This window comes from Cuculus canorus, chromosome 8, assembly GCF_017976375.1.
Source record: "Cuculus canorus isolate bCucCan1 chromosome 8, bCucCan1.pri, whole genome shotgun sequence".
In the NCBI taxonomy this organism is placed as follows: domain Eukaryota; kingdom Metazoa; phylum Chordata; class Aves; order Cuculiformes; family Cuculidae; genus Cuculus; species Cuculus canorus.
Window position 1 is genome coordinate 19,475,638 of NC_071408.1, and position 13,855 is coordinate 19,489,492.

Sequence of the window (13,855 nt, forward strand, 5' to 3'; positions counted from 1 at the left end):
TAATGTTTTAAAGCCTTTAAAACATTTTTTCTCTCAATTCTGCTCAGAGTTCCCTAACTTTAGCGTCATCAAACTTAATATGACAAAATACCTTCAAAAATACAGCATACCTGTAATGTCCATTTACAATGGTTCTTCAGTAGCCTATACTTCTCAAGCATAGGAATATGCTATACCATTGAGAGAAGAAAAATAACTGTATTTAAATACATACAAAAAGGAAACGGGAAAGTTTTTAACTTAAATCCAGTTCCCAAAGGAAAAAAAAAAAAAAAGCAATTCTATGAACGCTGCCTTTATAACGAACAATCAGAAATTCCGCTAAGCTAATTTGACAGAAATTTTTCCTCATTTAAACAACATTACAAAAGTCCTGCATTATAAAATAGGGTAGAATAAATCAGTGTAATCAATAAAACTATACAACATACAAATTACATATCTTCTGAGTGGGCAGTTTAATTCTCTCTCTTTGCAGCCATGACTACAACATGCTCACTAAAAACAACTAACTGCCCAAACTATTGCTTAGTTTGTTTTGTTTAAAAAAGGGTGCAATTTTATTGTATATACAACCAATTTACTGGTAATACCTTGTCTCATAGCAAGGTTCTGACAAAATGTTTGTCTAGGCTTTTTTCCCTTCACTGTGAAGCACTGAAAGCTGCTATTTTTTTTTTTTAGTGCACATATGTCTTAATAAAGTAATGCCCAGCTAAGTGCTATAGGGAAGGCAAAGGATGCTGGCTAGAGGATGTGATACCATATACTAACAATCACACAATACAATAGAGCAAAATGACTACTCAACCACTTATCAGACACATATGAAAATCCAAAACATTTTATTTTTTCCTTAAATAGAGAATAACCAGTAAACAATTTTCAGAACTTGGAAGTTTAAAAACGTGCATATAAAAATGGGCATTATATACTTTTATTGAATGTGGATTGATTGCAGTCTGCTAATAAAAATGGGTGTGGGATCTGAAGAAAAAGGAAGTTTTTTTTTTTTTAAGGCTTGCTTGTGAAAGGAACAGTTGTAAAACAAAAATTGCTTGAAGCAGGGTTCAGCTTAGTGCTTCACAGTTTGACTGCTTCTCTAAGAAGAGCCCTTCCTGCATGTGCATTCAAAATCACAAAAGTACAAAGACAAACACCTAAAACACACTGCGTCAAGTGCAGCACCAACTTTGGTCAAATAAAAAAAAATGAAAAGAAAAATTAATAATTGCTAAGCTTTTCTACATGATATAAGCAGGTATTGCATATTTTCATATATCTGGGAGAAAACAAAACAAAAAAGGAAGACTCCAAATAAAATGTAAAATGCAGCAACATCCAAAAATACTGATAATCTAGCATCTACAGATCTCAGAATAGCACTGCCACTGACCATACAGGACAATAAACACTACTCCTATCTGCGGAACAACTAACATCCTATTTAATTCTAGATGTTGAAACTGACAATGGCTGACATAAAAGTCACATTTACAAAAAGTGTCTCCAAATGCTTGACTAGGGAAAAACCCCTTTCAATATAGGAACATGTGCAACAATTCCACAAATAATCGCTATCCAGGGCAAGGCACATTGATATGGAATTTTTTTTTTTTGTTTCGTGCAAATTAAGAAAACAAAACAAAACATTGTTTCAGGGAAAAGATGAGGAGCAAAGTGTCTTCCCAAGAATTTCAGTTACTTGATTGTATAGGACAGTAGTAGAAACCCTTCTGAAGGGTCGAACAAACATAGTTTAAAGGCAAGTGCCTGGAATAGGGATTACAATATTGTGTCTTAATGCACTCTACTTTACCCTACATTAACTATATAAAAATTAGTTACTAACACTAGAACATGCAGAGACTTTCTCTGATTAGCTGGACGTGCCAACCAGAACGTATATATATGTATAGTATAGGAAACCTTCTTAAAGTTGAATGTGAAGCAAAGGGGTGCTCCGCTGTCTGATAGAAAAAATCACTTGCACTCTTTTTTTTTCTTTTTTTTTCCTTTTTTTTGTACATAAGATACAGGACGTTCGGGGTCCAAACTTTTTTGTTTTTTTTTTTTTTTTTTTCTTTTTTTCTTCTTCAGCAAGTGCCCTTGCTCTGAACTGGCATAAGTTGTAAGATCAGCATCATTCGTTTCTGTAATGTTTTCTTCTCAGTCCAGAAAATGTACCAGTTCAGGGACACGAAGGTGTTTTACTTTCTGGACCATTCTCTCTTATTCCCAAGGTGTTTGAGAACTGATAAACCCTATATTGCCGGAAACACGTAAATTTTGTCAGAATTGGCATAATCCATTATAGTGACTTTTAGCTTATAAAATTAACAGATATTATGATTTCATTTTAGTTATGTGCTTTGATAACAGAAAATGATTAATTAGCATTTAATGTAGTTAACATATTGTGGTAAAAGCACCATTAGACTTGTTTTTTTTTTTTTTAATTTTCCTTCAGTTTTAAAGGGATACAAGTTCAACAATAAAAAACATAAAAAGCAAAAATAGCTCCCCTTTTTCTTGCAAGGCTGTTTTTTACCCCAATAATTTAGAGTCCTGGGGTGGAAGGACTTGGAAAACAAAAATAGAATTTTCAACAATCTCTATCTTACAAAGATATTTAGCTATCCAATGAAATTGCACTTTACTCAATTCAAAATTCGATTGTTTTGATTGATTCCTGTCAGTTTCTGTCAAAAACAGACCAACTTCCCCATTTCTGTGTGAATTTTTGTGTAATTGTTGAAAATTGTTGAAAAATGTTTTTTTTTAAATGTAAGTGCAGCATTTCAAACTTTTTTCTTTTTTTTCTTTTTTTTTTAGTGAATAGTTGTAGTTCGATGTTTTAAATTGCTCTGCAATCGAGTGGAAAAAAATTCTTGACAATGCTCTTATGGTTCATGTTACGTATCTAAGTGCCGACTGTAAAAAAAAAAAAAAAAACCCCAACAAAAAAAAAACTGCGATTTTTTTTCCCGATATGTTACAGAAAAACATGCTCTATGTCTGTCCGGTAAGTTATATATTGCAGAATTCAGCTACTACAAAAGTTATAGTTTAAGTGTGTTTCATGATTTCTCAAGAAGTCTCACACCTGTATGGGAAAAATCAATGAGGATACTGTAAAACAGTTAGGCTCCATATGGAAAGTGTGTTACAACAGCGAGTTGGTAAGCAGCAGCAGAGGCTAGTTCTACTCAGTGTCACCTAACGCTTACACTACCAATGAAACACTTCAAAAGTTATGAAGCCCAACCATTTCCAGCACCATATGAGAAATTACAACAGTCCTAAGTTGTCTAAAAAAACCAAAAAAAAAATAAAATCTCGAAAAAGTTACGGCCTTTGCCATTCAACCATAACGTTTGCCATTTCCATGTACTAGTTTGCTGTCGGTATCTGCTCGCCTCCCCTTCCGTTGGTGTGAAGTCGCTGCGCTGCGTTGCTGCTGCTTCCGTGTTACAGAGGTGGGAAGGGGTCTGGTGGTCTGTCTGGTGGGTGGTGGGAAGCGGAGACTTTTATCCCAGGTACCAGGACTGTAAAAGAAAGAGGAGAAGCGTCAGCCCTGCTGCCTGCTTTTGCTGCTTTCCGAAGGGCTCCGGGCATTGCCGCCAGCCTCCTCCACCAAGAGGGGGGCTAATTGAGACTGTGACGAATTGACCTAATTACAAAGCTTAATTAAAAATACTGTACAAATCAATATATTTTTTTTTTGCTGACAGTTGCTGGACATAGCTACAGATGAACGCGGGGGTCATGTCACGTTACAAGTTATCAATCTTTTTAATAGATTATGCCTTGAAGATCCCTCCAGTTCACTTTTGTCTAATCCCCTGAAAAGGCGATACACATTCGCCTCTCTGTGCCATTTATCACCCTGCAGTCGGGGTTTTCTTGGGTATTTAGGCATGTGCCAGCATAAGCATCTGTTGCTTTATACTGCCCTGCTTCAACTGTCTCGCTGGAACAGATGCACAGAAATTCAACAACAGGGCTGTTTTCTTAGGAGAAATGTGGATCGCTAGAGAAAAGCCAGGATAAAGCGAATCTGAGGGAAAGTGGATCAGCGAAAAATGTCCTGTATTTCTGGCCATACTTGTGTTTCAAAACAAAATGCGGACCTCAACTAATAGCTGTTCTTGGGAAAATATTTCTTTTTTTTTCCCCCTCCTCCCAAAGGGAGGGAATTCCCAGCGATTTCATCTTTGCAACAATACTGTCCTTAACCCAACTGCGCAGATGCCCAGGGCACAAAAAGCAATTTTGCTCCTCGACAGGAAAATAAACACCATCAGAAAGCCAGAGTGGGCTCTGCCGGAGTCAGGGCAGTGCCACCCCACAGGGGAGACACAGCTCGGCCCCGGCGAGGTCAGACCAACCTGAACCCGGGATGAATAAGAGCAGTGTTAGGCCCTGGGACTGTACGTGCAGGGGGATGCTACTTGGCAATGACAGATTGCTGTGGGAATACACCAACAAGCGGCAACTATTTAGCCTGAAGTAAAGTAATACAACAAGAAAGATTCAGGTATTAAAGACCTGTTGCTGATACCCCACGTTTTTACTTTGGCTCCTGTAATACATGAGACGCATACGTGTGCACGTATAAACTGATGACAAGTTTTACCAACTTTTTCCTCCGTTCCTTTTCAGCGTCTGACGTGATTGATAGCATAATCAACCCAGAGAGGATTTATGAACATTTACAGAAGACTCTGAGGCAAGTTTCATGTGGGACTTGGAGATTATGTGGTTTTGCCATGGAGGTAGGAACCGGTAAAATAAATAGCACGATCGGAGAAGTTGTCCTGGTTCCAATACACCTCATTAACTAACTCTTCCTCCACTCACCCTTCTGAATACAAACACACTGGTCCCATATCGGCTCCATCTATTGCCTACAGATTTTATATTTAGAGTTACGCAGGCTGCAATTAAACGAAATAGTTCTCATATGTAAAGTTCATAAACAGAGAAAAGTTCTGGCAGGATTTGTGAAGCGGTGCCAAGTCCCGCTCCCCTCCCTGAGCGCAGGGCCCTACGGATTTTAGGTGGGCGCGGGGAAGCTGAGAGCAGGCTGTGCCGGAGGCACCTCCGACCACGGCAAACTCTTCTGAACTTTGCAGGGTCGCCCCTTACGCCTGCCATTGGAGCGTGACAGCCTCTGGCCGGGCTGGGAAGCCCCCAGCAGCGAGCAGAGGGGTTAAAAACTGAGCGCAGACGGTTCAAATCTCTATCGCAGATGTCCAACTGGCTCCCTTTGCTGCTGGCCTGGCCACATGGCCACTGGCCACGGATGGCAAGGATGCTCTGGCCTTGCCTGGGTGGCAGGCGATGCCCTGGCCTTGCTGCTCCTTGCGCTTCGAAAGGAGATTTAAAAACAAACAAAAAAGGAAAACCCAAAAAAGAAAAGCAGAGGGAAAAAAAAGGCAAAAAGGCAAACATCAGTGGCAGAGGTGGGGCCTTGCTGTGCCGTCCTTCCGTCTGTCCCCCGGCAGCGCTTCCGTCTGTCCATCCGTCCCCCCGCGCTCCTTCACGCATCTTGCTATTCAGCCTGCGCCTTGCAGACAAGGTTACCCCAGAGCGGCTCTGTAATCCTTCACTGAAATAGGCTTTATTGATTGCTCTGGTCTATTGTTCCCTTTTCAAGTCCCCCAAGTTCAAGTTCATCCTGGTGTTACATCATGTCTCGTTGCTAGGGGCAACCAGACAGCCCCAGACGTGACTGTCATTAGCAAGAGCCGCGCTGCGCCCTCCCACCGCCCGCCAGCCGCTCTGACGTAGCAGCCCCGCTGCAAACACATTGAAGTATTTATTCTGCCTAATTTATGACCTCCACAGCAAGAGAGACCCCCACTCCAAAAACCAACACTGTTGTATATTTAATTAATCTGTCTTTCTCTGGCACTTGGGAAAGTTAGACAAAGGTCTAATTATTGTGTGTCGCTCCCCACACTTTTCTTTTTGGGGTGACTATTTGCATGGGAAAAGAAACGGCCAGGCTGGGCGCGAGTCCCCTCCCTCCCAAACACCTTTTTTTTTCTCCCCTGCCCTATTGACATTTCATGAAATACTTTAGCTGCTTAAGGGAATTAGAAAAAAAAAATCTGATGTGAATGTAACTCCTTCTGAGTTGGTATTCAGTAACACAAATCAACTCATGACATGTTTAAATTTAAATGCTAACCACACACTCTGCGAGTTACTTTAAAGGTTAGTTTTTAATCAATAGAAGTTGCTGACTCCGGAGTTTTTAGCGGCGCAGTGCAGCTCTGGGGCCTTTGTCTAGCGCAGGGCTTTCAAACTTTTTTTTTCTTGAGATGATTTTAGCAATGATTTGCAGACACAGAGTGCTATTGTGCTCCTGACTAGCAACATGTCAATAAAGGAGTAGAGTTACCATGCACTGGGGTGTCAATATGACTCCTGCAGATACTGCTTGGCCTTAATACCAAGGCAAAACTTATTTAACCCTTACAGGATCAACCTAAACCGCACAGCTACTTTTTAAACTTCATGCTCTGGACCGCCTGTACTGAAAAGCTGCTTTTACAGGATCCAAATTCTGAGCACCTCACAAACAGCTGCATCCTGCTTCGCTTGTTCTTGCGACCCCACTTTGATGAGATGTTTTATGGGCTGAGGCAGCAGAACAGTGAGACAGAGAGCGCATTTACCCATCAGATCCCATCAGCACCGCTCTCAGGATACCATTTTAATTTAGAGCGTCTTACAGCTGAAATGCACACACAGAATGATCCTCCTTTTCTACTAATCATTTTAATATTAAGATCTCATATCCCCCTCAAGCCTCCTATACACGTCCAAGTCTTCCCGGATTAGGTCTGAAGAGCACCATTGTCCTTCTGAAGCACCTGTGAAACTCCTTTGCGAGGGGAGAGGAGACCTCCGCATGAATGGAAACCTCTAGGAAGCGTATGATGCATTAGAAACCCTGATAGCTGAGCTCTGTCAAGTTTTTTTTTCACAATTAGGACGCTCTGTGGCGAAAAAAAGAACCCTGGATCCCTACATTTGGATTGTTGAAGTATTTTATGGCTTCTGCTCAATGTGGTGCAGGCTGCATTCTCATGTCTAACCACCTTACCCATTCGAATATCCCTCCACATTCTGTAACTCTTCTGACTGCACCCAGGCAGAGAACAGTGCACTGTCTTTCTTAAATTAAAATCTCCATTTAAATCATGTGAATTTGGACGATATGGTCACAATGATAGTATCTCCACACATTTTCATGAAAGAGCCAGTATTTTATTACCCCTCTCTTTACCTTGCAGTACTATCCTCCCAGTGACCTTAGAGCTAAATGAATCCATCAGAGCTAAAGGTCCTAACTCAGAAAAATTCCTGCCACGCAGTTGTTGGTGCCACTATGAGTCTTTATTGTCCTGCCGAGCATCTCACTGTCCTTCCCCAGTGCTCAAGGTGAAACATCAGAAAGAATTCTTCAGTCCGGTACAAGATCTTTGCTTCCCTTTCTCCAGTCAAATGAAGAAGTAATCTCATCAGGTTGAAAAGTGCTGACTAAGGATTTAATAAAGTGCCTGCAGATGTGTGTCATCTCTAAGGTATTCAACTCATGTAATGCAAAACAGTTCCACACCGAATGTGCTTATAAAATTCCATTTAACCATTGCAGAGCTCTATTTTACTGTTCTCGGAGGAGTATTATCACACTTTTTTTTTTTTTTCCTAATTTACAGCACCATGAAAGTTTAAACTCTGCACTGCCAGTATCTGAGAATCCTCACAGTAGTAAGGTTTTATGAACCATAAACAATATCTACTTGACTGAATCCTAAACAGGAAGTCTGAAATGGCAATTACGTTTCTTTGATAGTGCAAGTCTATTTGTTCCTTACGCTCTTCTGGAGATAGCAGAGACACACAAAAATCCTCAAGCGACTTCTGACAATCGGGTCCTTTGTATGGGAAGAACAGCAAGGAGACACTTCACGATTCAGGATATTTAAAAGGAGAAAAGCTGAAAGTGCCTCATTGACTCTGGTAGCAGTTTCTGCCTGCACCAGGAGCCCAGAAACAGGCCCATTGTTTGTTAAAATCTTCTTAAACCAGCCTTCCTGCACGTGGTGCTTCACCTCTGGCTCCCAAAACCAACTGGTGAGTGACGCTCACGTGTTTGAAACCAGAAAGACAATCAGATACAAACTTGTTAAATTTACTTCTACCTGCACATGCCCTGCCCTAACAATGAGATCTTTCAGCTCACTCAAAAAATGAGGGTTATAAAGCAGCTCTATCTGTTTTTCGAATTAAAAAGTTAAACAAAAGTCCTCAAGGGCAAAGTTTAACACTGCGGAAGGAGGTTGTTAATGTGGAATTCAGAACTGGGTGTGACAGTTGGCTTATTTCTCTGGGCAATGTAGGTTATTTAGGGACATTCACACGTTTGAAACTCTGACAAACTCCACACATAGGAGCTTTGGCTTCACCTAATCCACTTAGGGCTAAGACCTGGTCTGCGCTAGCCATTTTCTTCAGATTTCAGCCTGCTTTGGCTGCCTGGCGGCAGGATGGGTTGGTGCCGTCAGGACTTCAAACGTGGCTGCCGCGGTGCTGCAGCCGTTGCTGCCCTGGGCACGGCTGCACTTGCAGGAAGTTATTGCTGCACGGGCCCAGGTGGGAAAATCCACCTTTGATAAGAACCTAAATGAAAAAAAACCCTTGCAGCTTTACTGCTCACAGGCAAAGCTGCTGTTTGAGCAGCCGAGCTGAACCTGAGCCATGACCATCAGGCACCTGTGAGGATTTAGCACAGCGCATCAGTTCAGTTGTTTTGTTCGGGGATGACATTTCAGTCATCTCAGGAACTTCAAGGCAATCAAAAACATTAACCGAAGGAAGGTGAATGGGGGTAACAAGTTGTTCTGCTTGCAAAGATAAAATGAGAATGTAAACAGCTATGCAGAAAACCGGTCCTTTAGACATCACCTTGTGAGAAGTCCCGGGAAGGCTCTGAGCATCTTTCAAAAGCAAGAGGCCAAAACTCAGGCTTTGACGCAATTTCAAGAGGGCTGCCAGGGTACATGAAGGCAGGGGCAATTTAGCTTCTGGCGCAACTGACTGGAGGGCTGATGCAGATAAAGGAATTGCCTTTGCCTTAACCCACTCCGAATTTGTCTCACTTTTCTGTTGGTTTCTCCAGAGTTTCTCCAGGCATGAAATTTGATCCTATTGCATAAACCGAAAGGTGAATATTAAAGACAAGGTCACCTTTGTGCCTATGGAAGTTATTTTCTTAGAGCTGGGATTAATTATTTAGTAATTATATTTTCCAAAATGAAATACCAAAAGGGATGTAAGTAGCGTGTTGGTCATCCCCAAAGGGACGTGAAACAGTGAGTGAATCTTCTGGTTGTCCAACATCCATACCCAGGAGAGTCACACGCCCCACTATGAGCATATTTATACTGTCTCAAGAAAGATAAAACCCGTCCCGGGAGGGACACTAGTCTCCACATGATGTGTACAGTAGCTCTGTATCCAATAGGTTTTGCAAAAACGCAAATTGTGGCTAACTGCATTAAATTACGTGCAATAATTTTGTAATATGGACTTCTGCCTGCTGACTATTAAAAATGTATAGTAGTCCAAACCACTTCTCTCCTGGGACCAACAAACTCACTTCAGGCAACATTTCTGCTTGGGTTCAAACCTCAAGTTGGGAACAGCTAGTGTTTTTAACTAAGTCACCCCAAACCCTCCCAAACCTATGAAAACACACTCATACAGTAACTCCTGCTGTTGTCCGAGACATCTGAATGTTCCAGTAAAGTGTCCCAGCTGGCCCCAGATGTTTCTTAAGTATAAAGCAATGCTCTGAGCGCTGGACCCCCTGCTGCCTGAACCTGAAGCTCAGCGGATTAAAGATTGACTGTGCTATGACATATTCACATTTAGCCTGAATATAATACAGCAAAGACTTATCAATGGCAAATGTTTGAAATGTAATCCGGCAAGCAGAGTAGGCTGGCACTTTGAATATGATGTATAAATAATGTATGGGAACTTAAGATCTAAATTAGATCTACAGGAAGAAAACTTTCCCTTTTCTTTCACTCTAAAGGAAAGTCCTCTCACTATGCAGTCATTTTTATTTCCACCTTTCAGTCTACAATTTTGCTTTTAGACAGAGGGTCTTCCTTTTACTTTGGGAACATTTTTCACATTACAGTTTTCCTCCAGTCTCCTACATAGTTAAGCAAACAAGTTAATTTATTTGTTAGCAAATTGACTTTGAAAGCTGCAAAATAACTTCTAAACTTTCCGTCATACGCTGAAAGCAAACTGCAGTAACACTAAACCATAACCACTGCTGTATTTTTTTTTTTTTTTAAAAAAAAAAAAGATAGTGAAGTGAAAGAGAAGGAGAAAAAAAGGAGAAAGAGAGAGAAACAATCCCATTTTGGTTTTTGTTAGAGGACGGCATACTACATAGATCAGAGACTTTTCAAAAAATAAAAACCCCCACTGTACACAAAGCACAGGAAAATGTGAGGAAAAAAGGAAAAACCTAAAAGCAGCTTAGAATGTGTTAACTCTGCCATTCTGTCAGCTTAAAGAGTATTTTATGCTTGATCAACAGCTCTCTTTTATTATGCTTTTCTTTCATTCATTCAAGACATCAAAGACCAGAACCACCAGTGTACCTGATCTACCAGAAGAACTTGTAAGGGTGTTCTAAAGAAACGGGGGTATTGGGAGCCAGACACCCCTGCGGACAAGGCAGTTCAAAGAGAATATTTCAACAATGATTACATTTTGTAAATCTTTGTACGAAAGACAGCTTATTTCCTGCTTTTTTCATGAAAAATAGATTCTATCCATTAAAGTGAGCCCACAGTATGAAAGTTACTTGAGATCTGAGGTACAGCAAGCGGATTAAGTGGATGGTGAGATGAAATCTTTGAGAGAGACGATGGCTTTCTCTGATATTTGTCGCTGCCATAAGGTTTTCTGACTGGGATAGAAACTTTTTTTTATTTATTTGTAGACTTACTGGTGGCAGCTAAGATGTTTGTAAAAGAAAAATAAACCAAAATGAAACAGAAAGGAAAATCGTAACAAATAAAGGAACTAAGAAAACAAATGGCTGCAAAAACCTTTTGACATGTTTAAAAGAAAAACCATATATATTTGCCCCACTCCAAAAATCACAGGGTAGCCATTTAAATCCAGCAGAAAACTCCGAAGCACAGTACAGAGACCCAAGCCAGCTGTTTACTTTTCAAAGCCCGTGGTGGTTTCTGCGTTGATAAACTTTATAACCTCACACACACAGAAGGGATTTTAGCTATGCCAGACCTCATTGCTCTGTCCCGCTCTCTTTATGTGCTGTCACAGAATAAAAATTATCCTAACACAAACCCTGAAATAATATCTTGCTCCAGAAAGGACATCTTTGTAGATATTTCCTGAGTTACTGCCAAGAAGAATTTTTTTCGCCCATTCATCCCTTCAAAATTTTGCTATAAACATAGCCAAAATTATTCAGGAGTAATCAGCAATGACCAAAATGTGACCTGCCAGCCAAGTACAGCTGTGGGGGGAGGCAGCTGCCCCATGCCTGCAACCCGGCCAGCAGCCACCTCTGCCACCGCACCTGGGTGACACTCCTCGGCATCGGCACCTCTCTTGCTCCCCAGTACATACACTGCCTTTTGCAAGGGAAAACCAGCACTGCACATTTTATCAAACAAGTAAAAAAGCCTGCCTCACGGTATACATCTACTGTTATGACTTAAATGTAAATATGCTGCAAAGAGTTTTTTAATATTCTGCACTTTGTGTCTAGCTTTTTAGACAGTATTTTCCTCTGCTGGAAGTACAGTTAAATTTGCTAGAGAGTGCAACATTTTAATATTTCTTAAGCTTAACCTCACTTATTTCTTTCCTTTTATGAAATAAAGTGTGCATTGGGAGTTGGATCTGCTTATAACTTCACGCTGGGAACTCCTGTGGAAACTGGGATGGCAGACGCACTGCTGTGACAGGACCTTCCAGCCTTTTGCTAGGAAAATAAGTGAGCCCTTTGGGAACTGCTGTGAGCCCACTCCTGAAATTACAGTGCCCGTGTTGTACTCCATTTCCCTGCCTGTATTCAGGGTGGGTGCATGGGGAACCCCCAGCTCTGACTGTGGGTGTGTGTGGCCAGCGGCAGCCGTGGCTCCCAACCCCTCATGGCCATGGTCTGCCTGTCCCGGGCTCCGGCAGCGTGTTCGCAAGTTCAAGTTCAGGTTTAAGCGAAATAAAACGCTCCTCGGGAGTCTGCAGCCAGCCCTCATTTACATGTGATCTCTCTGAACTTCGCCTGCGCCAGCGCGCCCTGTTTCCAGGGCCTGCTGAAGGAATGTTTTACAGTTAGAGCCCGCAGTGCTTTCTCAGGCATTTTAGACCCAGAGGCCCAAGTTTCAAGCTGCAGCATTAAAAGTTTCCACAGAGCTACTGCAGAGAGAGGGAGGAAGGCGGGGGGAGAGGGAAATGAGGAGAACAATATCGTCTTAATTGTCTCTATATAGCTCCACAGTTAAAGTATTACTTTTTAAAGGGACATAATTTATTCTAGAGGCACGGTGTTTTAACAACCAGTACATACTTTCACCACAGTGTAACCCGCTCTATTCTTCATTGTGCTCTCTGGTTTTGTTACTTTTGCAGAACTCCTTGTTACCCGGTCCCCCATACTGTACTTACAGTTTTATTCAATTTAAGCCAGTTCCTGCAGTCCTCAGGCGAGCAAAGCTCAGAGTTTTGCCTGCACCAGGACTGCAAAAATAATCTCCCTGCAACCACCGTTTCCCCCAAAGTTTCTTTAGTTTTATTGCTTTAGACAATCGGGAAAGTCATCCAAAGAAAATCAACCCCCAGTCTGGGCCTCCCAAGCTCCATTTGCAGTGAGACAGCCCGAGCGCACACACGCATGCACAGAGACTCGCACACACTCAGGGGGTTGCCCCTGGGACTCTGCTGGCGCGGAGCGACTGGAACTATGTGAGGGGCCCGAGGGGTCCCGGAGGGATGGGCTGCTCTGCCAGCAAGTTGCTGCAGAGGCTCTGCAGAGTTTGAGACACAAATGGAAGTGTTCACCCACTTTTCTTGACTGCCCTGAGAGTACTTTAGACTACACAGCACAAGAGGAAAATGAGGGGAAATAATAATGTGAACAGAAGGGGAGAGTGAGGGCTCTCAAGCCTCCAACGCCTGTCTCTGCCCACAGTGGATGTCTGCGGGTGAAGCAGACAAATGAGCAGCCCCAAGGCTCTGCTGGGAGAGCAAAGACAGCATGCACAGCCTGATAAAAGCAGGGCAAAAACCTTGAGGGATTGGGTCAGTGGAGGGATGGGATGCAGAGGCAAGGAATTGGGCTGTGGTGCAGCAGCATCAGCAGGGCTGGTGGTGCACATGCCAGGCAGGCACAGGTGGACAGAAGGATGGCATGGCAGCACGGGAGCTAGGGATGAGGAGGCCAAGACAACAGCACATTTTCAAAAGTGGCCAGAGGAAGGCTGGGGTTTAGAGACTGCAGAAAGGGAGAGGAATTGGGGTTTTGGCAAGTCCTAGGTGTACTGGACAAGGAGATCAAAACTGGTCTCCAAAGTAACAAGGACAGAAATAAGGACATGAAGACAATTCTAGTGTGCTTGCCACAGTGACCTTAAAATTAAAGTAGACAGTGAGCTGGAAGAATAATGAATTAATTCAACAGTGAATCCCCCCTCCCCAAATCTCCCCTTGAAAAAGAAAGCTAACAGGGCATTGAGCTGAATGAAAAAAGCCTCCTGAACGCCAGGACTTTTGATGT

The 13,855-nt window shown here is 42.2% G+C and overlaps 1 protein-coding gene across 15 annotated transcripts in view; it reads right to left on the bottom strand.

Moving 5' to 3' along the window:
- NFIA (nuclear factor I A) overlaps window positions 1-13,855 on the bottom strand; it is a 356,165-nt gene that overhangs the window by 3,605 nt on the left and 338,705 nt on the right. For all 15 annotated transcript variants that reach the window (XM_054073812.1, XM_054073808.1, XM_054073809.1 and 12 more), the window contains one exon: window positions 1-3,548. This exon is cut by the window's left edge and continues 3,605 nt beyond it. In XM_054073812.1, coding sequence (XP_053929787.1) covers window positions 3,531-3,548 — 18 coding nt within the window. In that variant the 3' untranslated portion in view covers window positions 1-3,530. The remainder of the gene's footprint in view (window positions 3,549-13,855) is intronic.